The 27,338-nt window shown below is 41.6% G+C and overlaps 1 protein-coding gene across 1 annotated transcript; it reads right to left on the bottom strand.

The window, feature by feature from the left end:
* Positions 1-1,187: 1,187 nt before the first annotated feature.
* LOC130277605 (taste receptor type 2 member 40-like) lies at positions 1,188-25,888 on the bottom strand. The gene is made up of 4 exons (XM_056528311.1): positions 25,851-25,888; positions 4,281-4,540; positions 2,538-2,817; positions 1,188-2,464 (listed from the first exon to the last, which is right to left on the bottom strand). Exons 2-4 carry the CDS (start codon positions 4,487-4,489, stop codon positions 1,379-1,381), a joined length of 1,575 nt encoding a protein of 524 aa, XP_056384286.1. The 5' UTR covers positions 4,490-4,540; positions 25,851-25,888; the 3' UTR covers positions 1,188-1,378.
* Positions 25,889-27,338: the final 1,450 nt, after the last annotated feature.

Below are 27,338 nucleotides of genomic sequence, written 5' to 3'. Positions count from 1 at the left end.
TATTATATAGAAGTGCTGTGGGGGCCAGCTAATACTATATATCTGGCCCCCACAGCACTTCTATATAATATGCCCCTGCAACGCTATGTATGAAAAGTATTCTATCAGCAGCATCGCGCCGGCGGCGGCTGGTGCGATGCTCTGCGCGTAAAATGCTTTTCACAGATAGCACTGCATTAATGGCAAATGCGCATGCGGGGGTTATATCTTTATAAATGCGCTGGGTGGCTAGATATATAGTGCTATATATCTTGCCCCCCACAGCGCTTTTAATATACATTGTCCATTTTAAAAACCCCGCAGGGAGCCCTGATTGGTTCCTCAGTACCGACCATTCAGAGCTCCCCGCAGGGAATTTAAAAATGAAAGCAAAATACATCGGTGATCGCAGGGTTGGGGACCATGCCGCCCGCTCCCCTGCTTAATAACTTCTGATCGGATCGGGTCTCAGAAGTGAGACCCGGTGCGATTAATCCCTCAGCCCCTGTTCTACTACCCCCATCATGGTGAAGAGTGTGTTCCATGATGCGGGTAGTAGTACAAGCACTAATGTAGCCTCCCCAGCCGCCGGCAGACTCCTGCAGCCAGGAACTACTACTCTCATCATGGAAACAAGTCTGTTCCATGATGGAAGTAGTAGTAGTCCTGGCTGCGGGAGTCTGTAGGTGGCTAATTTTTAATACTTAAAAAAGCAAAACAAAAAAACGGATTAAAAAACGGTTCAAAACGGTTCAAAACGGATACCGTTTGATCAGCCGTTTCTATCTGTTTTTTTAAAGCCGTATTTTTTTTTAATGGAACGGAGAAAATGGCCGTGTGAACGCACCCTCAGCCGTTAGCATCCATTAATTCATCCATTATTAAACGTTCGTTAACAATACATTATAACGGCCTTTATTAACGGGTGAACTTTATAGTGTGAAAGCAGCCTTACATGAGCAAAATCTCAAAATGAAAAACAGAATGGAGGAAAAAAGCTGATTTGCTTACATGAGACCAATTTAAAAAGGCTGTGTTAAATTTTTTGCACGTAAGCAAAACATTAAGCAAAAAAATTAAAAAAAGACTAAAAAAAATACATACATAAGCAAGTTTTTATGAATGTCCCCCTATATGATTTGCACTGTTTGTATATTGGTAATGGTCAGCCTGGGCAGTCAAAACATTTCATTGTTAAATTGGAACATTATAGAGTTTTTATAAATCTTGAAGGTCAGTCCATAAAATTGAATGATAAAAAGATATGCAAGTCCATCATTAGTATCTACTCCCTTAAGATTAATTAAGTGGCTGCAGAAATCTTAATTTCTGTAAAATAACCTTAAAACTGGGACACATTGTCTTGAGAGTTAGTAATATATTCATATTTGTATCATGTTCATACAGTTCTGTCTAGAGAAAGCGACAAGCTCAGGTTGGTTGTTGAATGGCTGGTATCTGTTCGGTCTCCTGAAGGCATGTCTCCTGTGAATTTACAAGGACATATTATTGTCTTTATCCTGTCCCTAAGGTTTGGACTGCCATTGATGAGTATGACGGATTGTACAGGAGCATAGCTGTAAACCGTAATAAGGCACAAGGAGATCCAAGGACTGTCCACTTTGAAGACATCCATGATTAGCAAAGTTTCGGAAACAAAAAAACTCATATATAACAGAAGAAGGGAGGTGACAGTATGTGCTGCCGATACACTTGCCTCTACACTCTGTACGCTTATTCCACCTGAACTTTTTCTCAGATATGTCACATGGTTGCACAGATATTTCACAATAAGGACATTAGCAATGGCCACTAAAATCAGAGGGATGCAGCACCCAAATATACTGGCGACAAGTAGATATTGATGGTTCATGTGTGGGGGGCTTATTTCTAATGTGAAGTTTCTAGTGATGTTACCAGCTGATAAATCAAAATATTCTACTTTCTTAATGCTCCATGCAACTGGGACACTGATAACACTTGATAACAACATGCAAGATAACAGCATCCAAGGGACAATCCGAGCAATGTTCTGCTTTAGATGCACAAACCATCTTTTCTCAAATGTACCAAGCATTATATAGTAGAATCCACAGAGGCAGAATGTGAACCAGAAGCTGGAGAAAATGGTGAAGAGCAGAAGAATGGAGAAGATGGTATAAATGAAGTCTGAGTAATAGAGATCACTCCAGAGAAAGAGTAGAGTATCATTGGCAACCATAGTACACTGAAAGGCTATATTGAAAAGACCTAGAGTGAAAAGTAATGGTTCTTTTGGGTTAATGTTCCCAGCTTTAAGACTATTCATTCCATGGGACATAATGATGAAGAAATTTGTGAAAAAACCCATCACAGTGCTAATAGCCAAAGAAGAAATGGAGACTATAACAAATGTAGGCAATGCTTGTATTTGATCAGATTCTTTACTTTCTGATTTTTCGTCATGGAATTTGTATATTTCAGATGGTTTCTTCAACAAAATTGCCTATAAAGCAATGTTAAAAATAGTAAGACAATATAAAATTAAGCGATAACATTTTAGAAGGTACAAGTCTTACCTGTTGATACTGATATATTAAGTGGATCATGGTAATCACAAAAAGTGATGGTTTATGTAGCTCTCCAGTCAATAATGCATATGTTTGTAAAAAGCCCTCCTCTTGTTGATCAGTTTTTGTGTATTTATTCTCGATAAGGAAATCGTGGAGTGGTGGGTTTGGAGTTAGACCCCAGGTTATACTTATCTGTAAATGTTCTGATTCTAGAGGCAAACTGAACCAGACAGGGCTTGGAACTGAAGCCGTACAAAAAGATTTAGGATTCTTTTTATCTGTGTATCTGCAGTTAGAGGAATAAAGGAATGTATTATGTTTTATATCAGGATTAATAACTGTCTAGTTTACTTACAAAACTAAGTGGCGACTGGAGGCAGGCAACAAGCTTTTGCTCACCCTTTACAAGGCTCAATGGATCTTATGTGCAGCCGATAGCAATAGTTTACATGGCCACAAAAAAAGATCCAATACCCCAACAAACAAGCACCTGCTTGTCCATCGGCTCCTATGAATGCTCATTGGCCTGATAATCAGCCTGTGTAAAAGGATCTTAATTTAAGTTGGTAAATGTAATGTATCAACCCAACACTGACAATGAAAATATAACAACAAAGTTAGAAAATTAGATTAGTCTTTTTTTTGCTTATGATTTAAGAATAATACATAAAGTAATAGTCTTTTTTATACTAGCCTGATTATTTTATTTGTACAAAATGAGCACACATATAGTGTTCCACTTATTAGGAAATGCTGATTTAAAAGGGGATAATAATCTAAATGTTTAAAAAAAAAGTTTAAAGTGGTTGTCCAAATGCTTTCAAAACCTGGTCCATGGGGGAGATTTATCAAAACCTTTCTAGAGGAAAAGTTGCTGATTTGCCCATAACCAATCAGATCACTTCTTTCATTTTTCAGAGGCTTTTTCAAAAATGAAAGAAGCGATCTGATTGGATGCTATGGGCAACTCAGCAACTTTTCCTCGTAAAAGGTTTTGATAACTCTCCCCCCATGTGTGTATAGTAGAAGGCAGAAAAAACTGTGGCAATATAGCACACTTCTTGACTAAAATACTACGGCATATTTTTGTCCAAAAAACACAAGGTAAAACTCAAGATCTAATTTTTACATGAACTACTGGCATTGAAGATGTACCACTCTACATTGCCTGAACAAATTGGCCTATTCACTAGATCACAGCTTCCCAAACTGTGTGTTGCGACATGTTAGTGTGTTGTCTGTAGTGTGTAGGTGCGTTATGAAAAAATTAGCTATACCAACTTGCATGTGTTCACATATTGTGGTTGAGGGATCATACGCAGTATGTGTAATTCGGGTGAAGCAGGCAGGTAAGACATCCTTACACACTCTCTCAAGACTGAATACTATATAGCGAAACAATGCATTTCTAAACAGTGTGTCACCAACATGAAGAGTTTGGAAAGCTCTGCACTAGATCCACCATCTATTGGGGCCCACAGTGCCCATTTAAGGGGAGTTGTTCATAAATTTCCTCTCGCAAGCTTCAAAATGTCTGTTATATAATACAGACAATGCCAATTGACCAGAGTCCTGCTTAAGAAGGTAAGATAGTGGAGGTAGAAGAAGCTCCAGCACTACACTCAAAACTAAGATATATTTACCAATGGCATAGAAAAAAGCGCTATGTATATTTATTTAATACATTTTCTGCAGTTGATCATAAAAATGCTAAGAATCCATATAGTGCCATTTTATTCGGAAGCTCACCTGTGATGCAGCAGATATAATGCAGACTGGATAGGTTCATATATGTATTGCCTCTGAGGTATCAGTATTCTTTTGGAGTTGCTGTCATAAAAACTGATGTCTGAACTGTTATCTGTTATAACTGGAAACTGCAGTAACACAAAAAGTAGGACAAGTATCTGCTGTTCAAGGAGCTTAACAAAGAGACATTGATGGTGTCTTAATGTCATCCTGATGTCCACATTGACTCTTACGGTGAAATAATATATCAAAGCAACACACTGAAAAGTAAAACCACAAGACATATGATTAATATTATACAAAAAAAAAGCAATAAAACATTAAAAACATCTCCATCAGGATGCAACTGAGCTGCACATGCTACAAACTGTTCCTGTTTTATGTTAACATGTCCTTAATGTCTACAGTCAGTATAGCAGAATCATGTTTTTCATATCAGACAGGAATGCAAGAAATGTTCTGAACCTTTCCTACTTACTGAAGATGAATGTGGGAAATATATATATATATATATATATTTTTTATTTTTTTATTTTATTATGATGACTGGAACATCTATAAAGTGGTGAAATAGCCTCCCTTTATATACCTGTACCTCACCTTGTCCACTCCTATGAAAATGATGTGTCAGGTCCCAAGCATTTAATGTGTAATTATTACTAGTGCTAGATATATTATTGCTTAGTCTGTTGAGAGGATGTATATGCCTATTACCAATCTTTAGGGAATATTCATTGCTCAGCACTATTCTCCAGGTGTTTCACCTTAGACCTCAATTTAAATGCAAGCTTCTGAATCTTGTGTTTATCGCTTATGTTTTTCACATACCTTATTCCACTTGTCAGATGACCTACGCTGATACAAGCATGTAGGAAACAAACTTTAATTTTACATACAGTGGGGCAAAAAAGTATTTAGTCAGCCATCAATTGTGCAAGTTCTCCAAATAAAAAGATGAGAGAGACCTGTAATTTTCATCATAGGTATACCTCAACTATGAGAGACAGAATGAGAAAAAGAAAATCCATAAAATCACATTGTCTGATTTTTAAATAATTTATTTGCAAATTATGGTGGAAACTAAGTATTTGGTCACCTACAAACAAGCAAGATTTCTGGCTCTCACAGACCTGTAACTTCTTCTTTAAGAGTCTCCTCTGTCCTCCACTCATCACCTGTATTAATGGCACCTGTTTGAACCTGTTATCAGTATAAAAGACACCTGTCCTCAACCTCAAACAGTCACACTCCAAACTCCACTATGGCCAAGACCAAAGAGCTGTCCAAGGACACCAGAAACAAAATTGTAGACCTTAACCATGCTGGGGAGACTGACTCTGCAATAGGCAAGCAGCTTGGTGTGAACAATTCAATTGTGGAGCAATTATCAGAAAATGGATGACAGACAAGACCACTGATAATCTCCCTCGATCTGGGGCTCCACACAAGATTTGGTGTCAAAACGATCACAAGACTGGTGAGCAAAAATCCCAGAACCACACGGGGAGACCTAGTGAATGACCTGCAGAGATCTGGGACCAAAGTAACAAAGGCTACAATCAGTAACACACTACACCATCAAGGGCTCAAATCATACAGTGCCAGACTTGTCCCCCTGATTAAGCCAGTACATGTCCGGGCCCATCTGAAGTTTGCTAGAGAGCATTTGGATAATCCAGAAGAGTATTGGGAGAATGTAATATGGTCAGTTGAAACCAAAGTAGAACTTTTTGGTGAAAACTCAACTCGTCGTGTTTGGAGGAGAAAGAATGTTGAGTTGCATCCAAAGAACACCATGCCTACTGTGAAGCATGGGGGTGGAAACATTATGCTTTGTGGCTGTTTTTCTGATAAGGGACCAGGACGACTGATCCGTGTAAAGGAAAGAACGAATGGGGCCATGTATCGTGAGATTTTGAGTGAAAACCTTCTTCCATCAGCAACGGCATTGAAGATGAAATGTGTCTGGGTCTTTTAGCATGACAATGATCCCATACACACCACCCAGGCAACAAAAGAGTGGCTTCGTAAGAAGCATTTCAAGGTCCTGGAGTGGCCTAGCCAGTCTCCAGATCTAAACCCCATAAAAAACTTTTGGATGGAGTTGAAAGTCCATGTTGCCCAGCGACAGCCCCCAAACATCACTGATCTAGAGGAGATCTGCATGGAGGAATGGGCCAAAATACCATGTCATTGCCAACAAAGGGTATATAACAAAGTATTGAGATGAACTTTTGTTATTGACCAAATACTTATTTTCCACCATCATTTGCAAATAAATTCTTTAAAAATCAGACAGTGTGATTTTATGGATTTTGTTTTTCTCATTATGTCTCTCATAGTTGAGGTATACCTATGATGAAAATTACAGGGCTCTCTCATCTTTTTAAGTGGGAGAACTTGGCAGGTGCAAAAAATGTGGGCATCTTATCAGTCAACTTGAGAACAGTCTTGTTTACCATTCCTCCGTGCAGATCACTTTCAGTCATTTTTAACCTTATCTTCTTGTAATATAAAACCTCCTTTCAGCTTTAGAGTCCTTATTGCATGTGGGACAATAATATTTCTATAGTAGAATCCATATATACCTCTATCTGCACAATATTTTGAGTGCTATTTATTGCCACTAAACTCCAAAACAAAACACCAGTTGGCAAGTTGTACTTTTCTCGAATTGCATCTCCCTTTAAATCTCTCTCTTTTTTACACCTTGATTTAACAACTTAAGGATGCAGGGTGTACAGGTACCCCCGTTCCCTGAGTCCCGCTAATGGGGTTTAAACCGTTCTCAAGAGCGGAGAACGAGTTAAACCCTGTGGGTCCCAGTAGATAAGGGCAGCCAGGACCCATGGCTAATGTCAGGCACCGCCGATCAGGCCGATGCCCGGCATGAACCCTTTAGACGCAGCGATCAAAGTTGATCGCGGCTTCTAAACTGAAAGTAAAACTATCCCGGCAGCTCAGCGGAGCTGATTGGGACTATGGCGACAGAATCGTGATGTCCCGATCAACTTACTGGACGACAGGAGGGTCCTCATTTGCCTCCTCCTCGTCTGATTGGTGATCTACTGCTCCATGCCTGCTCAGCAGGCTAGAGCAGCAGAACACTGGTAACACTGATCAATGCTATGCTATGGCATAGCACTGAACAGTGTATGCAATCAAAAGATTGCATGGTATAGCCTCCTAAGGGGGCTAAAAAAATAAATGAAAAGTGGTAAAAAAAAAAGAGAGAATAAATGTGAATAAGCCCCCTCCCAATAAAAGTTTGAATCACCCCCTTTTTCCTATTTTTCAAATAAAATATATGTAATAAAAAAAAATCATATGTGATACCGCCGCATTTGTAAATGTCAGAACTATAAAAATATAAGGTTAGTTAAACCGCATGGTCGATGACGTACACGTAACAAAAATACCAAAGTCCAAAATTGAAAATTTACATACCATAAAAATATTAATAAAAAGCGATCAAAAATCACATAAAAACAAAAATGGTACCAATAAAAACTACACACCACTGTGCAAAAAATAAGCCCTCATATAGCCAAAACGCAGAAAAATAAAAAAAAGTTATAGGGGCAAGAAGAGGACAATTTTAAACACTCTAATTTTGGTCAATGTAGTTATAATGTTTTTAAAGCAGTAAAATAAATAAAACCTACATAAATTTGGTATCCCTCTAACCGAATGGACCTACAGAATAAAGATAATGTGTAATTTGTACCGGAAAATGCACTGCGTATAAACGGAAGCCCTAAAAAGTTACAAAATAGCTTTTTTTTTTCATTTCACCCCACAAATAATTTTTTATTTTGTTTCGCTGCAGATTATGTTATAAAATAATTACAAAGTACAATTGGTGACGCAAAAAACAAGCCCTAATATGGGTCTGTATGTGCAAAAATTGAACATGTTATGATTTTTAGAAGATGAGGAGGAAAAACGAAAGTGCAAAAACTAAGATTGTTTTGAGTCCTTAACCCCTTCAGGACGGAGCCCATTTTGGCCTTAAGGACCGGAGCGTTTTTTGCACATCTGACCACTGTCACTTTAAACATTAATAACTCTGGAATGCTTTTAGTTATCATTCTGATTCCGAGATTGTTTTTTCGTGACATATTCTACTTTAACATAGTGGTAAATTTTTGTCGATACTTGCATAATTTCTTGGTGAAAAATCCGTAAATTTGATGAAAAATTTGAAAATTTTGCATTTTTCTAACTTTGAAGCTCTCTGCTTGTAAGGAAAATGGATATTACGAATACATTTTTTTTTGGTTCACATATACAATATGTCTACTTTATGTTTGCATCATAAAATTGATGTGTTTTTACTTTTGGAAGGCACCAGAGGGCTTCAACGGTCAGCAGCAATTTTCCGATTTTTCACAAAATTTTCAAACTCAGTATTTTTCAGGGACCAGTTCAGGTTTGAAGTGGATTTGAAGGGTCTTCATATTAGAAATACCCCATAAATGACCCCATTATAAAAACTACACCCCCAAAAGTATTCAAAATGACATTCAGTCAGCGTTTTAACCCTTTAGGTGTTTCACAGGAATAGAAGCAAAGTGAAGGAGAAAATTCACAATCTTCATTTTTTACACTCACATGTTCTTGCAGACCCAATTTTTGAATTTTTACAAGGGGTAAAAGGACAAAATTTTTACTTGTATTTGTAGCCCAATTTCTCTCGAGTAAGCACATACCTCATATGTCTATGTAAAGTGTTCGGCGGGCACAGTAGAGGGCTCAGAAGGGAAGGAGCGACAAGGGGATTTTGGAGAGTACGTTTTTCTGAAATGGTTTTTGGGGGGCATGTTACCTTTAGGAAGCCCTTATGGTGCCAGAACAGCAAAAAAAAAAACACATGGCATACCATTTTGGAAACTAGACCCCTCGGGGAATGTAACATGGGATAAAGTGAACCTTAATACCCCACAGGTGTTTCACGACTTTTGCAAATGTAAAAAAAAAAAAAAAATTTTTTACCTAAAATGCTTGTTTTCCCAAAAATTTTTTATTTTTAAAAAGGGTAATAGCAGAAAATACCCCTAAAAATTTGAAGCCCAATTTCTCCCGATTCAGAAAACACCCCATATGGGGGTGAAAAGTGCTCTGCTGGCGCACTACAGGTCTCGGAAGAGAAGGAGTCACATTTGGCTTTTTGAACGCAAATTTTTCTCTGGGGGCATGCCGCATTTAGGAAGCCCCTATGGTGCCAGGACAGCAAAAAACCCCCCACATGGCATACCATTTTGGAAACTAGACCCCTCGGGGAACGTAACAAGGGGTTAAGTGAACCTTTATACCCCACAGGTGTTTCACGACTTTTGCATATGTAAAAAAAAAAAAAATTTTTTTACCTAAAATGCTTGTTTTCCCAAAAATTTTACATTTTTAAAAAGGGTAAAAGCAGAAAATACCCCCCAAAATTTGTAACACAATTTCTCCCGAGTACGGCGATACCCCATATGTGGCCCTAAACTGTTGCCTTGAAATACGACAGGGCTCCAAAGTGAGAGCGCCATGCGCATTTGAGGCCTAAATTAGGGATTGCATAGGGGTGGACATAGGGGTATTCTACGCCAGTGATTCCCAAACAGGGTGCCTCCAGCTGTTGCAAAACTCCCAGCATGCCTGGACAGTCAACGGCTGTCCGACAATACTGGGAGTTGTTTTGCAACAGCTGGAGGCTCCGTTCTGGAAACAGTGGCGTACCAGACGTTTTTCATTTTTATTGGGGAGGGGAGGGGGGTTGTATAGGGGTATGTGTATATGTAGTGTTTTTTATTTTATTTTTTGTGTTAGTGTAGTGTAGTGTTTTTAGGGTACAGTCGCACGGGCGGGGGTTCACAGTAGTTTCTCGCTGGCAATTTGAGCTGCAGCAGAAAGTTTGCGGCAGCTCAAATTTGCAGCCAGATACTTACTGTAATCCTCCACCCATGTGAGTGTACCCTGTACGTTCACATTGGGGGGGACATCCAGCTGTTGCATAACTACAACTCCCAGCATGCCCGTTGGCTGTCGGTGACTGCTGAGAGTTGCAGTTTTGCAACAGCTGTAGGCACACTGGTTATGTATCACTGAGTTTGTGACCTAACTCAGTGTTTCACAACCAGTGTGCCTCCAGCTGTTGCAAAACTACAACTCCCAGCATGTACGGTGCATGGTGTACGGTGACTGCTGAGAGTTGTAGTTTGCAACAGCTGGAGGCACACCGGTCGTGAAACACTGAGTTAGGTAAAAAAAAACTCTGAGTTTCACAACCAGTGTGCCTTCAGCTGTTGCAAAACTACAACTCTCAGCAGTCACCGACAGCCAACGGGCATGCTGGAAGTTGTAGTTATGCAACCAGCAGATGCACCACTACAACTCCCAGCATGCACTTTAGCTGTTTGTGCAAGCTGGGAGTTGTAGTTATACAACAGCTGAAGGTACACTTTTCCATGGAAAGAATGTGCCTCCAGCTGTTGCAAAACCATAAGTCCCAGCATGCCCATAAGGGAATGCTGGGAGTTGTGGTGGTCTGCCTCCTGCTGTTGCATAACTACAGCTCCCAGCATGCCCTTTTTGCATGCTGGGAGCTGTTGCTAAGCAACAGCAGGAGGCTGTCACTCACCTCCAACGATCCTCGCCGCACAGGTCAGTCCCTCGTCGTCTCCGCCGCCGCAGCTGCTCCTGGGGCCCCGATCCCAACAGGGGCGCCGGGGATCGGGGTCCCCAGCACCCGGGGTGCACGTCCCGCACCCGCTCACGTCCTCCGGAAGAGGGGCGGAGCGGGTGCGGGAGTGACACCCGCAGCAGGCGCCCTGATTGGTCGGCCGGTAATCCGGCCGACGAATCAGGGCGATCGTGAGGTGGCACCAGTGCCACCTCACCCCTGCAGGCTCTGGCTGTTCGGGGCCGTCAGAGACGGCCCCGAACAGCCAGTAATTCCGGGTCACCGGGTCACTGGAGACCCGATTGACCCGGAATCGCCGCAGATCGCTGGACTGAATTGTCCAGCGATCTGCGGCGATCGCCGACATGGGGGGACATAATGACCCCCCTGGGCGATATGCCGGGATGCCTGCTGAACGATTTCAGCAGGCATCCGGCTCCGGTCCCCAACCGGCTAGCGGTGGGGGCCGGAATTCCCACGGGCGTATGGATACGCCCTCGGTCCTTAAGGACTCGGCATGCAGGGCGTATCCATACGCCCTATGTCCTGAAGAGGTTAAAGGGGTACTCCTGTGGAAAACTTTTTTTTTTTTTTTTTATATATCAACTGGTGCCAGAAAGTTAAACAGATTTGTAAATTAACAGAAGCAAAGATGTGATATTCGGCACTGCTATAATAGGCTCTGACGGACAATCGGGTATGACGCTTATACAGAGAAATATTAGTAGAGATGTGGTGGTGCGCTGATACTTGGCAAGAGTTCAAATCTTAAAAAGACAATGAAGGAATAGAATAAATTGGCAACTCACCAGTCTTCTCTTTAGAAAAGGTTCCTTTATTGAGACATACTCACAGCATGAAATGCAATTAGGGAGAGGGATCGGTGCAGGGGGGGTAAAAGTAGTTGGCCAAATCTTAATCCTTCCAGTGCTTATTAGCTGCTGAATACTACAGAGGAGATTCCACAGTACTCTCTGCTGACACCTCTGTCCATTTTAAGAACTGTCAAGAGTAGGAAAAAATCCCCCTAGAAAACATATGCTGCTCTGGACAGTTCCTAAAATGGACAGAGATGTCAGCAAAGAGCACTGTGGTCATGATGTCAGCAGAGAGCACTGTGTTCCAAAAAGAAAAGAATTTCTTCTGTAGTATTCAGCAGCTAATAAGTACTGGAAGGAGTAAGATTTTTTTTAATAGAAGTAATTAACAAATCTGTTTAATAACTTTAATAACTCTGGTATGCTTTTACTTTTCAGTCTGATTCAGAGATAGTTTTTTCGTGACATATTCTAATTTATGTTAGTGGTAATTTTTTGTCGATACTTGCATCATTTCTTGGTGAAAAATTCCAAAATTTCATGAAAAAATAGAAAATTTAGCATTTTTCTAAAATTGAAGCTCTCTGCTTGTAAGGAAAACAGACATCCCAAATAAATTATACATTGATTCACATATACAATATGTTTACTTTATGTTGGCATCATAAAGTTGACATGTTTTTGCTTTTGGAAGACACCAGAGGGCTTCAAAGTTCAGCAGCAATTTTCTAATTTTTCACAAAATTTCCAAATCGCAATTTTTCAGGGACCAGTTCCGTTTTGAAGTGGATTTAAAGGGCCTTCATATTAGAAATCTCCCATAAATGACCCCATTATAAAAACTGCACCCCTCAAAGTATTCAAAATGACATTCAGAAAGTTTGTTAACCCTTTAGGTGTTTCACAGAAAGAGCAGCAAAGTGAAGGAGAAAATTCAAAATCTTAATTTTATACACTCGCATTTTCTTGTAGACCCAGTTTTTAATTTTTTTATAAGGGGTAATAGGAGAAAAAGCTCCCCAAAAGTTTTATCCCAATTTCTCTTGAGTAAGGATATACCTCATATGTGTATGTCAAGTGTTCGGCGGGCGCAGTAGAGGGCTCAGAAGGGAAGGAGCAACAATGGGATTTTGGAGAGTGAATTTTGCTGAAATGGTTTTGGGTGGGCATGTCACATTTAGGAAGCCCCTATGGTGCCAGAACAGCAAAAAAAAAAATTAAAAAATTACCTACCAATTTGGAAACAAAACCCCTTAAGGCATGTAACAAGGGGTACAGTGAGCCTTAACACCCCACAGGTGTTTGACAACTTTTCATTAAAGTCGGATGTGTAAATGAAAAACATTTTTTTTTCACTAAAGTGCAGTTTTTCCCCCCAAACTTACCAGTTTTACAAAGGGTAATGGGAGAAAATGCCCCCCCAATTTTTTAACCCCATCTCTTCTGAGTATGGGAATACCCCATGTTAGGAAGTAAAATGCTTTGCGAGTGCACTACAATGCTCAGAAAAGAAGGAGTCACCCCTCAAGGAACGTAACAAGGGGTACGGTGAGCCTTAACACCCCACAGGTATTTGATGACTTTTTGTTAAAGTCGGATGTGTAAATGAAAAACATTTTTTTTTCACTAAAATGCTGGTTTTTCCTCAAATTTTACAAGCGGTAATTTTTCATTTTCACGGACCACTGTTCCAAAAATCTGTCAGACACCTGTGGGGCGTAAATGCTCACTGCACCCCTTATTACATTACATGAGGAGTGTAGTTTCCAAAATGGGGTCACATGTGGGGGAGGGGTCCATTGTTCTGGCACTATGGGGGCTTTGTAAACACACGTGGCCTTCAATTCCGGACAAATTTTTACTCCAAAAACCCAATGTCGCTCCTTCTCTTCTGACCATTGTAATTTGCCCGTAGAGCACTTTACATCCACATATGGGGTATTTTCTTGCTTAGAAGAAATGGGGTTACAAATTTTGGGGGGCTTTTTTTTCTTCCTATTTTCCCTTGTGAAAATGAAAAATTTATGGTAACACCAGCATTTTAGTGAAAACATTTTTTTTCTTCATTTTCCCATCCAACTTTAACGAAAATCCGTTAAACACCTGTGGGGTGTTAAGACTCACTATAGCCCTTGATACGTTCCGTGAGGGGTGTAATTTCCAAAATGGTGTCACATGTGGGTATTACATTTTTTGCGTTTATGTCAGAACCGCTGTAAAATTAGCCACCCCTGTGCAAATCACCAATTTAGGCCTCAAATGTACATAGTGCACTCTCACTCCTGAGCCTTGTTGTGCGCTCGTAGAGCATTTTACACCCACATATGGGGTATTTCTGTACTCAGGGGAAATTGCATTACAAATTTTGGGGGTCTTTTTTTCTTTTTACCTCTTGTGAAAATAAAAAGTATAGGGCAACACCAGCATGTTAGTGAAAAATTTTTTTTTTACACAGACTGGTGTAGACCACAACTTTTGCTTTTCATAAGGGGTAAAAGGAGAAAAAGCCCCCCAAAATTTGTAGTGCAATTGCTCCCGAGTACGAAAATACCCCATCTGTGGCCATAAACTGTTTCCTTGAAATACGACAGGGCTCCGGAGTGAGAGAGCACCATGCGCATTTGAGGACTAATTTAGGGATTGCATAGGGGTGGACATAGGGGTATTCTATGCCAGTGATTCCCAAACAGGGTGCCTCCAGCTGTTGCTAAAATCCCAGCATGCCTGGACAGTCAGTGGCTGTCCAGAAATGCTGGGAGTTGTTGGAGGCTCCATTTTGGGAAACACTGCCATATGATACGTTTTCATTTTTATTGGGGGGGGGGGCAGTGTTAGGGGTTGTATATGTAGTGTTTTACCCTTTATTATGTGTTAGTGTAGTGTAGTGTTTTTAGGGTACATTTGCACTGGCGGGGGTTTATGGTGAGTGTCCCGCTAGGAGTTTGCGCAGTGGCGGAAAATTAGCCGCAGCTCAGACTTGAAGCAGGAAACTCACTGTGAACCCGCTCTTGTGAATATACCCTGTACATTCACATGGGGGGGGGAGGGGAAAACCTCCAGCTGTTGCAAAAATACAACTCCCAGCATGCACTGACAGACCGTGCATGCTGGGAGTTGTACTTTTGCAACAGCTGGAGGCACACTGGTTGGAAAACCAGTTAGGTTCTGTTACCTAACTCAGTATTTTCCAACCAGTGTGCCTCCAGCTGTTGCAAAACTACAACTCCCAGCATGTACTGATCGCCGAAGGGCATGCTGGGAGATGTAGTTATGCAACAGCTGGAGGTACACAACTACAACTCCCAGCATGCCGAGACAGACGTTTGGGCATGCTGGGAGTTGTAGTTTTGCAAGATCTTATGGGCCACAGTTTAGAGACCACTGCACAGGGATCTCCAAACTGTGGCCCTCCAGATGTTGCAAAACTACAAATCCCAGCATGCCCAGACAGCTGTCTCTGCATGCTGGGAGTTGTAGTTGCGTACTTCCAGCTGTTGCATAACTACATCTCCCAGCATGCCCTTCGGCGATCAGTACATGCTGGGAGTTGTAGTTTTGCAACAGCTGGAGGCACACTGGTTGAAAAATACTGAGTTAGATAACAGAACCTAACTGAAGGTTTTCCAACCAGTGTGCCTCCAGCTTTTGCAAAAGTACAACTCCCAGCATGCACGATCTGTCAGTGCATGCTGGGAGTTGTAGTTTTGCAACAGCTTGAGGTTTGCCCCCCCCCCCTCCATGTGAATGTACAGGGTATATTCACATGAGCGGGTTTCCATGCATGCTGGGAGTTGTACCACCCGCTGCCGCCGTTGATGGTAAGTGACCTCTGGCGCCGGTCCCCGACAGTTCCCCTGCTCTGCCCGGACTACAGTGGGTGGGCAGAGCGGGGAACCGAACTTTAACTCCCCCGCCCCCCATCTGCTATTGGTCGGTCACTTCTGACCAACCAAGAGCAGGGATAGGAGGGGTGGCACCCCTGCCACTAACTCCTATCCATTCAGGGGGACAAAACAATGACCTTAAAACACACAGCCAAGACAACACAGAAGTGAGTTAGGAACAACCCAGCCAGCAGTAGCATATGTACAATTATTTCCATAAGGTACTGGCCTAGGGTGGCATTTTAAGGTGGGCAGCAGAAATGCCGCCCGCCTGTGATACACCACTGCTCATAATGTTGCAAGGTGCGAGCGCTACTCAAGTGGCAAGAAGAAGCTGTTCTGGTGACACAGACTCTCAGCACCCTGCCCCCCCCCCCCCCCCCCCCAGCATCAACTCTCTGGGGAACTACAAGTTTCAGCATGTGTGACTACAGGTCCCAGAATCACCTTCATGGATCACTACAAGCCCCAGCATGTGTCACTGTACTGTATGGGACTTGTAGTGACACAGGAAGGTGATTCTGGGACCTGTACTGAAATATGCTGGGACTTGTAGTTTCCTAGGGAGGTGATGCTGGGACCTGTAGTGACACAGGGAGGTAATGCTGGGACCTGTTATGATTACAGGGCACAGCATCACCTCCCTGTGTCACTACAGGTCTACGTATAACCTCCCTATGTCACTACAGGCACCAGCAGTACCAGTTTCAAAGCCACTCATTGTGGATTTGATTGACTTCACTACTTTTTTAGGGGAGAGATCCACAGTGAATCTGCAACAAAATTCTCATGTAACCCATGCGATTTTTGCTGCATATTTGGACAAATCTGCTTTAAATTATCTTGCCGCTTTTGGAATTACCCTTATGGGTACATCAATGTTCCCCATCCTACCTGACAAAGCATAAAAGGATCTGTAGAGAATGGCAGGAAATCCCAAAATCCAGTAGTGTAAACCTTGTGGCATCATACTCAAGAAGACTGGAGGCTCTAATCAATGCCAAAGGGGCCTCACAAAGTACTGAGTAAAGGGTCTGAATACTTATGTCAATGCAACATTTTAGCTTTTCCGTTTCAATAAATTAACAAAGATTTCTAACATTCTGTTTGTCATTGTGGGGGATTGAGTTCGGAATGATTAGGGGAAACTTGAATTTGCTTTTGTTCTGGCACAAGGCCACAACATAGCAAAATGTTAAAAAAAAAAGTGTGTAAGGGTCTAAAGACCCTAGCATAATGCTTGGGTGTATATAAAGAGGTATTAGCAGTAGAAAGTGAGAAGTGCTCATGCCGCACCTGGAGACCTCACCTGGAGTATTGTTCGCAGATTGTATCTCCAGAACGATATAGGGGGAGATTTATCAAAACCTGTGCAGAGGAAAAATTGCCCAGTTGCCCATAGCAACCAATCAGCTTTCTTCTTACTTTCTTAACAAGGCCTCTGCAAAATGAAAGAAGTGAGCTGATTGGTTGCTATTGGCCACTGGACAACTTTGCCTCTGCACAGGTTTTGATAAATCTCCTCCATAGATATTCTAGAGGGAGTTCAGAGAAGATACTAAACTAGTCCATGGGTTGCAGGATAAAACTTACCAGGAAAGGTTAAAGGACCTTAAAGGGGTACTCCGGTGCTTACACATCTTATCCCCTATCCAAAGGATAGGGAATAAGATGCCTGATCGCAGGAGTCCCGCAGCTGGGGACACCCAAGATCATGCACGCGGCACCCCGTGTGTAATCTGATTACGGTTGACCGCAGGGCCGGCAGCATGTAACGTCATGCCTCTGCCCCCGTGTGACGTCACGCTCCGCCCCTCAATGCAAGCCTACGGGAGGGGGCGTTATAGCTGTCACGCCCCCTCCCGTAGGCTTGCATTGAGGGGCGGAGCGTGACGTCATACGGGGCGGAGGCGTGACGTCACATGCCGCCGGCCCTGCGGTTGACCGTAATCAGACCTGGAGCCAACACGCTCCGGGCACTGATTACAAACGGGGTGCCGCTGAATGATCCCGGGTGTCCCCAGCTGCTGGACTCCCGCGATCAGGCATCTTATCCCCTATCCTTTGGATAGGGGATAAGATGTGTAAGCACCGGAGTACCCCTTTAACATGTATAGCTTGGAAGAAAGAAGAGACAGAGGTGATATGATAGAGACTTTTAAATATGTAAAGAGAATCAACATGATAAACATGGAGAGGATATTTAAAAGAAGAAAAACTACCACAAGAGGACATAGTTTTAAATTAGAGGGGCAAAGGGTTCTGCAGTAATATCAGGAAGTATTACTTTACTGAGAGAGTAGTGGATGTATGGAATAGCCTTCCTTCAGAAGTGGTCGCTGCAAATACAGTGAAGGATTTTAAACATGCATGGGATAGGTATAAGGATATCCTTCATATAAGATAGGGCCAGAGACTATTCATAGTATTCAGAATAATGGGCAGACTAGATGGGCCAAACAGTTCTCATTTGCTGATACGTTTTATACACATTGTAAATACGATAACTGCAGCCTAATGCTACACTTACATTACGGAATCTCCACCCAGAGATATGCTGCGGGCACTGACTGAAGTTGTCGGTGCTAGGACCACTTGGACATGTACCATCTCAATCGATGGCAATGCATTTCTGGGCGTAGTTTGGCAACATGATAAACATCTGGTGAAAAACAGTTCAGCAACGGGGCGCTGCTGCACCAGAATTTCAAAGGAAAACACATTTCTACGCCTCTCTCTCTATAAGGAACATAAAGTCATGGCCATAAATGTTGGCACCACTGAAATTTTTCTAGAAAATGAAGTATTTCTCACAGAAAAGGATTGCAGTAACACATGTTTTGCTATACACATGTTTATTCCCTTTGTGTGTATTGGAACTAAACCAAAAAAGGGAGGAAGAAAAGCAAATTGGCCATAAAGTCACATCAAACTCCAAAAATGGTCTGGACAAAATTATTGGCACCTTTTCAAAATTGTGTAAAAAATAAGATTGTTTCAAGCATGTGATGCTCCTTTAAACTCACCTGGGGCAAGTAACAGGTGTGGGCAATATACACCTGAAAGCAGATAAAAAGGAGAGAAGTTCACTTAGTCTTTGCATGGTGTTTCTATGTGTGCCACACTAAGCATGGACAACAGAAAGGGGAGAAGAGAACTGTCTGAGGACTTGAGAACCAAAATTGTGGAAAAGTATCAACAATCTCAAGGTTACAAGTCCATCTCCAGAGATCTAGATTTGCCTTTGTCCACAGTGTGCAACATTATCAAGAAGTTTGCAACCCATGGCACTGTAAATAATCTCCCTGTGCGTGGAAATTGATGAAAGGTGTCAATGCAGGATAGTCCGGATGGCGGATAAGCAGCCCCAAACAAGTTCCAAAGATTTTCAAGCTGTCCTGCAGGCTCAGGGACCATCAGTGTCAGCACGAACTATCCGTCGACATTTAAATGAAATGAAACGCTATGGCAGGAGACCCAGGAGGACCCCGCTGCTGACACAGAGACATAAAAAAGCAAGACTAGATTTGGGCAAAATAAATTTGAATAAGCCAAAACCCTTCTGGGAAAACGTCTTGTGCAGAGATGAGACCAAGATAGAGCTTTTTGGTAAAGCACATAATTCTACTGTTTACCCAAAAAGGAATGACGCCTTCAAATAAAAGAACACGGTACCTACAGTGAAATATGGTGGAGGTTCAATGATGTTTTGGGGTTGTTTTGCTGCCCCAGGCACTGGGTGTCTTGAATGTGTGCAAGGCATCATGAAATCTGAGGATTACCAAGGGATTTTGGGTTGCACTGTACAGGCCAGTGTCAGAAAGCTTGGTTTGCGTCCGAGATCTTGGGTCTTCCGGCAGGACAATGACCCCAAACATACGTCAAAAAGCACCCAGAATGGATGGCAACAAAGCGCTGGAGAGTTCTGAAGTGGCCAGAAATGAGTCCAGATCTAAATCCCATTGAACACCTGTGGAGAGATGTTAAAATTGATGTTGGGAAAAGGCGCCCTTCCAATAAGAGAGACCTGGAGCAGTTTGCAAAGGAAGAGTTGTCCAACGTTTACACCAAAACATGTTTTACTGCAATCCTTTTCTGTGAGAAATACTTCATTTTCTAGAAAAATTTCAGGGGTGCCAACATTTACCGCCATCACTGTACATCCTCAATCACAAGATTTTGTTCCAATTAGTAATGCTGTCAGGAAACCCCTGGTAATGAATAATAGTAAAAGCACATCTTTTGTCCAGTAATTAAACTGTTGTATTGTTGAAGGCATAAGTTAAATGCCCTGCTGTTGGGAAGGGCTGAAGGTACCTGGGTGTTGTAGTCCACTGGGAAAGAGCTATTTTTGTTCTCTTTATAATTTGGTATTGTCAAACAATATGAAATCCTTAATAGTAAAGTCCCATATAAAAATACAATAGGCATACTTTACTAAGGTTAGGGGAAAAGTGTCAGATTGCAGGGGTCTGACTGCTGGGACCCCCTGCAATCTACTGTATGGAGCCCTTCTAAATGGAGCATGTCAACCACCTCATGAAGCAGTGGCTGACACATCCCACCCTACAACTCTATGAGAGAGCCGGAGAGTCTTGAGTGCATGCCCCATTCAGGAGGAAAGCTGGGGCGCCAGGAAATCATGGGGTCGGACCTATCTCCCTTCCCCCCCCAGCAATCTAACACTTATCGCCTAGGGGATATCTTTTTAGATCCCAGAGTACTCCTTTAATCATGTTCCCATAATGTTTTTTCTTTGGGTCCCATTTTGAGATCATGATTCAGTTTGGCAAAGCACCAGACATATAGTAGCTAAGAAGCTTCTCATATATATTGACAAGTATACCTGCCAATCAGAAAGAGTTAAATGAATGTATATAATGGGGACCATGGTTGCAACACATTGTGTAGATTTCTTTGTGGGTTTTAATTCCCTACAATTTATTGTCCATGGTATTTACTAAGGTTTCCCTACATTTAGCACTTTTCCGTACACTTTGCTTTTTTTTTTTTTTTTTTTTTTTACACATGCTCTGATCTGACGGGTTTTCCTCAGCTGAAATCCACCACATTTTATGTGGAAACCTTAGTAAATATGTTGGATTTTTGTGAAAATTTGGGGAACACGCCCCTTTTCTGAGGCCACTCCTCCTTGCATCACCGAACACGCCTCCTTTTCGGGTTTCCTTAGCAAAATGGAGAGTTTATTGTTTTTTTCTTCAATTCTGGCGCAAATTCTGGTGCAAAATCTGGCACAGAATGTGACAGAATCTGGCGCACAACCAAACAGAACATGTCGGGTTTGCAATAGTGTTGAGCGGCATAGGCCATATTCGAATTCGCGAATATTCGCGAATATATGGACGAATATTCGTCATATATTCGCGAATATTCGCATATTCGTTATATTCTCGTTTTATTTTCGCGTATGCGAAAATACGCACATACGAAAATTAGCATATGTGGAAATTCGCATATGCGAATTTCCGCACGCCAGTCTCACACAGTAGTATTACAGCCTTCTTTACACCACACAAGCTGGAAGCAGAGAGGGGTGATCACTGTGATGTGTACTGTGAAGAAAAAAAACCCGAATATTCGTAATTACGAATATATAGCGCTATATTCGCGGAATTCGCGAATATGCGATATTCGCGAATAATATTCGAATTGCGAATATTCGCGAGCAACACTAGTTTGCAATACTAAATGTTTCTCTACATCTGAACCCCCACAAGGTCTTATGTTTTTTCAAATAACTGTTTTTATTGCATTTTCTAAATATTATAATTTAAAACCAAGACTCTAACAGTGGACATTATATTTAATGAATAGGATCCATATACAAATAACAAGACATAGGAATCAGTGGTGGTAACATCAAAGCGAACTAGTGAAATATGTCAGGTAGGATTATTCTGATGAGCATAATATCAAACAAGAAGAACAGTAAAGTATAGGTTGATCAGAAAAATCACATCTGCCAGTGAGGACATAGGAATTCCATTGATACCAAATATTTTAGAATTTCTCAAGGGCTTTCCACGTCAGGTTGGTTAGCTTTTCTTTAATAAACAATAGTTTAGTCTCCAGTCGTAGGATGGTATTATCTTGTTTATTGTCAAGAAGATAAGCCATCTCCTTGCATAGTAGACTCTTCTAATGAAGTTGTGCTTTGTATTTTTTTTCACTGTATAGATAATAGACATAATACCACATTTGGAATTTAGAATTTAGAGCTCGTCCACCAAGTATGGTACATTCAGTACATTTCAGAGACGCTCCTGAAACATGTAGCATGGTAGTTGGTAACTGCATGATGTATGCGAGTGGGTACTAGATTCTGTATTATCTATGCAATACCCAGTAAAAGGGTATTGATGCAGCATGTTTTCCTAATCCTGTAAAATCCCATTAATTATAAGAATTATGATTTATTCTAGGGAATCCAAAAAATATGACTGTTACTTTGCTCTTGGCAGAGTAATAATTCCTATTTATTTACTTCTGCGGAGCTTAATAAAAAGAATCTTTGGATTGTCAATTGACTTATTGGTCCAATTCAGTGAAAGTTGAAGAACACTTTGTATAGCTTTCTTTAGTTTTGGACTTCCCAGAATTAGGATGACAGACTGTGCTGGGGAGTAGATGTAGATGACCATCAAAGAAATACAAAATCCGGCACTGCTTGGAGGAAAGAGGTCTACAAACATAATGATTTCTGAGATGTAGAATGATAAGTAGAGAACGAGGAGCCAGCCAACTGTCCTGGCTGCTCTGTGTCTAGCCTCTGTCCTTGGACTAATGGTGTTTCTTGTATTCTTCTCAAGGTTCTTACCATTGGCCCCAAGTGATTTAAGAATTAGACCATTGGAAATACCCACAAGAATTAAGGGAATTGAGCAGCCTATAATGTTGCTGGGTAGCAAGTAGGTAATGCTCAATTTTGGTACATTACTTTCCAAACTCTGGTTAACAGGTACATCCTCACTTGGGATTTCTTTGTGTGTACTCCAGATAGCTGGAAGACTAATAGCCACAGAAGTCAAAACAGCAGTTACAAGGAAACATGGAACCAATTTGGGGATTGCTAACTTGAGGTGTACTAAGAAAGGGTTGGTGAATATGACTATTTGTAAGCAGTAGTTAATACAAAGGCAGACTGTAAACCAGAAGCTAGAATAGATAGGAAGAAATAATAAGGCATTGAAAATGGCATACACTTCATCAGAATAGTACAAGTCACTCCAAAGAAGGCTGAGAAAGTCATTTGCCGTCATGACAAATTGGAATGTGATGTTGGACAGTCCAAGTGTCACTAGAATTAAGTCAGAAGAGCTGAGGCTTTTGCCTTTTACTTTTCCCACAAGATTTACTGACACAATGACACAGTTTGTGAAGATTCCCAGCATGGTGGTAATTCCCAAGATTGCCATAGAAATGAAGACAAGAAAAGACATCACTATTTGCACTATAACATGCTTTCCTTCAAGGTAGGTAAAATTTGATATTGAAGTACTGAAAAGAAAACATTTCAAATATGTTTAAATATGTTATCCACAAATATGTGTCTTAGAAACATTTCACACATGAATTAGATTTGTGGATATGGTTAGTTAAAGACATATATTAGATTACCATTTTGTGGTAAAGAGACTTCATGATAGACCATGAGCTTGTTAAATGTGTATGTGCACTGTTGCTGGAAAAAGTAAGTAGCACCTTTGGAATTACCTGGATTTCTGCATTGATTATTAATAATATGGCCTGATCAGTCACAATTAAAGGGGTACTCCGCTGCTAGACATCTTATCCAATCACGGGGATCCCGCTGCTGGGGCTCCCCGCGATCTCCCGTAGCACCTGACGTTCTAAACAAATGCTGGGTTCATGCAGCAGTGGTCGTGACGTCACAGACACGGATGACACCCCCCCTCCCATAGACATGAATGGGGGGGGCATGGAATGATGTCCTGAGGGGCGTGTCCATGACTTCACGATCACGGCCTCTGGCTCCGAGCTTTCTGAACAAAATGTTCCGAATGCTGGAGCACCGGAGTACTCCTTTAAAGACAACATATTTAAGCTAGCAACTTGCAAACAGTTGTTCTGTTCATGGTTTTTTGTGCACATTAAAAAAAACATCCACAATGCAGGTATGTGGTGCCTTTTCCAAGAGCTAACTGGCAAAAGGTGTTTTATTTAAGAATATATGATTGGAGGTGCGGGTTTCACAGGTACTTTGCATTTTAAGTAATAGCACACAACGCCTGGTTAGTAAAAAAAAAAAATATGTTCATGAAAGATTGGTTAGTGTGAACCATACCTTGATAAAAACAACCTTCAGAAGACCACAGAAGATGTGCTACAGAGACATACAGTATAAAGATGAAAAAGACCTTGCTAAAGACCTGGGTGTTCATCAATCCATGTGGAGGGTCCTAGTACCAGCTATCATCCCTAAGAAGTTTTTGTGTGGCTTTATGTGCCGGGCGCTGCCTCCGAGACGGGAACGTGACGTTACGACCACGCCCCTAGTGACGTAACGTTACGCCCCCTCCGTTCATGACTATGGGAGGGGGCGTCACCTCCCCGTCTTTGAGGCAGTGCACGGCACAGAATGCCGGGGATGCACCGAGATCGTGGGGGTCCCCAGCGGCGGGACCCCTGCGATCATACATCTTATCCCCCATCCTTTGGATAGGGGATAAGATGTATAAAGCCAGAATACCCTTTAAGATTAGTTCACATACTTCTAGTGCCCAAAAGTTTCATTCCTGCACTCTGCACTGTCTGGGCCGTTTATTTAGAAAAATGATTGTTACCATCAGGTTATTTACACCACCCTGTCACATGACACATCATTAGTAATGTTACTGTAGTATAATGATCATCATCTCCATAGATACTGCACATGGTCCACAAAATGGTCAAGGGGATCAAACCGTTCAGACACTTATTATACTTTACATTATTTCCTTGCACAGGGACTATCCTAACCACCAGCTGTGCAAGGGACTGCCGCATAGTCCCCTCCACTTGGCTAGGGCTTTGATGCAATCCTCTGCACAGCAAGTGCCAGGAGCTCCACCATGCAGGAGAGGAGCCAAAACTTTGTATTTCATTCCCTCGAATGGATTCCAGGGGTTGTCTTTCCACTGATCAGAATGTTTTGGCATATTTTGGATAACATTGTCCTTTCATAGGTTGAATAGTTTTTTTTTTTATAAATAAATATAATGAATGCAAATTAGCCTTTTTTTCTTTTGCTCAATATCAACTAGGTTTACTATGTTCAAAGCTGGTAAAATACTACAGGACAGATGTCAAGTGCCCCATACTAGTGAAAAATATCATTCCTGATTCCAAATATGGCTTTATGTCAGAATACAGAGTACACTGCTGTCCTGGCTGTGTTGCACCTGTCTACCCTTACCTAATTCTCGCCATTGCAAATGAGCTGAGTTCTGTATACTTACAGCTTGATGACAAATGTGGCTGTGACTGTAGATGGGAAATACAATGCCGCTGAGAGGTAAGCTTTGCTACATGGACAATGCATTTCAGCTCATGATGGAGATTTTAAATAGTTCTGTAGTGAAAGATAACTTATCCACTATCCAAAGGATAGGGAATAAGTTATAGATAGCTGGGGGGGTCTGATCGTGGGGGGGAGGGGGGTCTTGAATGGGGCTCCAGCAGTCTGCTTGAAGGGGGTGTGCCGACCCTGCTCGAAGTGGCGGCCGACACCCCCCCTCCATGTATCCTGTAGAGATACATGTGTGGTGACCCACGGTGATGGCGGGACCACAGGGTGTAGCGGTGTAGGTGGATGGGGCAAGATGGTATTAAACCCAGGGGCAAGGTGGTATTAACCCCTTATGTTTGTGACGCCAGAATGGTTTTTGGGTACCGGAACCACACGAACAGTATCTCTGGTATTCCAATGGCTAGGTAGTGAAAGGAGAGTCCACAACCAAGTTATGGTTTAAGGGAGGCTTTACTGAGTTAAAACAGGTGTTATTATCTTCACAGCTAGGCCAGAATCCCAGAGAGTTGACCAATAACACGGAAAGGGCCCTGCAGCTTGCTGGGACATGTAGTTATTGTAATAGACTTTAGTTCAGCCATGCAGAGTAGAATAGACTTGATCAGTGTCTTGACTTTAGTAGAGACAGGAGACATAGATAAGATGACTTACTGACAATGTGGCTGGTATGCAGGCTTTGTGGCCTCCGGGTGTACGGGACACAGGATCTGTGATGTCTGTGAGAGAATTGTAATGGTCGCCCCTTATATAGAGGGGGGCTGAGCCAAAGCCCATTGGTCAAGCTGCGGGTCATGTGTTAACCTGGTGCCCTCTGGGTAAACATCATGTGACAACATAACATAACGTGACATTTCACAGGTCCTTTAGACATCTCACAGGTCCTTTAGACTAGCTATACATTAATACACTGACTATAATCCTATGACAATAAATGACACTTATTATAACAGTAGGGGAGGCACGTCAGGACCCTGAGGGACTCAACCTGACAGGGCCTAAGTATAGTGCAGGACCATGTCCTGTACTGGAACATTACACATGGAGGGGGCGTGTTTGCCGTGGCTTTCTGCAAGAGTCGGAACGGCCACTTCCAGCAGATTGCCTGGGTCCCAATGGTCGGACCCCATGAGATCTATATCTTATCCCCTATACTTTGGATAGGGGATGAGTTATATTTCACTACAGAACTCATTTAAAATAATAGTGGTCTCCTGTTGTGCAAACTAGAGAGGTGAGACTGAAATGCCCAACCAGCATGTAGTAATATGAGAGGCTGTATATAATTTCGACATTGTGTACATTACAAAGAGACACCATTAAAGGGCTATATAGTCCAACAGACAGTCCTAACGTGATGGCTTCACTTTGATAGAATCTAAAATTACATCTTAAAATTGCATAATGCAATGTTTCGATTTTGTGTTTGTTGAGGGACTAGGAATTAGAAAATGAATCAAAGCTTTTGACTTCTCCAAGTTTATATGTAGCGATGGAGATATGGACAACCCCATTATCCTGGCAATACTGTATTTAATCCCAGAGAATAATGGTCAGGCATCCCCGTAATACTTGTAATACATGTATCAATAAAAAAGGGTACAATGTCATACAGCATCATACTGTCAGTTTACCCAATTATATTGTATGACCTATATCCATTCTATGAAAATGACATCTTGCCTAAAAGATAAAATAATAGAAAATTAAAATACTAGGAAGATACTAGGACCGGAGGTGTAACTTATCTTATGCAACCCAAAAAAATCTGTAACAGGGTTCTCTACCTACATCATGCCCTTTATAATACTGGTTTCTTTTTATATACCTATCAAATAACACCAGACTCATTATTAGTGAAAAAAATGTATAACAAGCTCTTCTGATTCACTATATACTGTAGATTCTGACTGGGCAGTACAAAAGTGTCTGTGCAAGTTCACCATAATAGTCACACAGTGGTATGCTACAACATATAGTTGTCAGTACTGTGATACAACCATTTTATGGTAGTGTTGTGTGTGTATATGGTGTAAATATTGCTTTTCTTTTCTTTGTACAAGTAATCTCCTATTTTCATTGATTTATATGCCTTTACCAAAAAGTCATACACATAGGGCCTCATGTACTAAGAGTGTAGGG

The sequence above is a fragment of the Hyla sarda genome, chromosome 1 (assembly GCF_029499605.1).
Source record: "Hyla sarda isolate aHylSar1 chromosome 1, aHylSar1.hap1, whole genome shotgun sequence".
NCBI classification, from domain to species: domain Eukaryota; kingdom Metazoa; phylum Chordata; class Amphibia; order Anura; family Hylidae; genus Hyla; species Hyla sarda.
The sequence above is the reverse complement of the archived record's forward strand: the minus strand, read 5'-3'. Positions and strand labels throughout refer to the sequence as shown.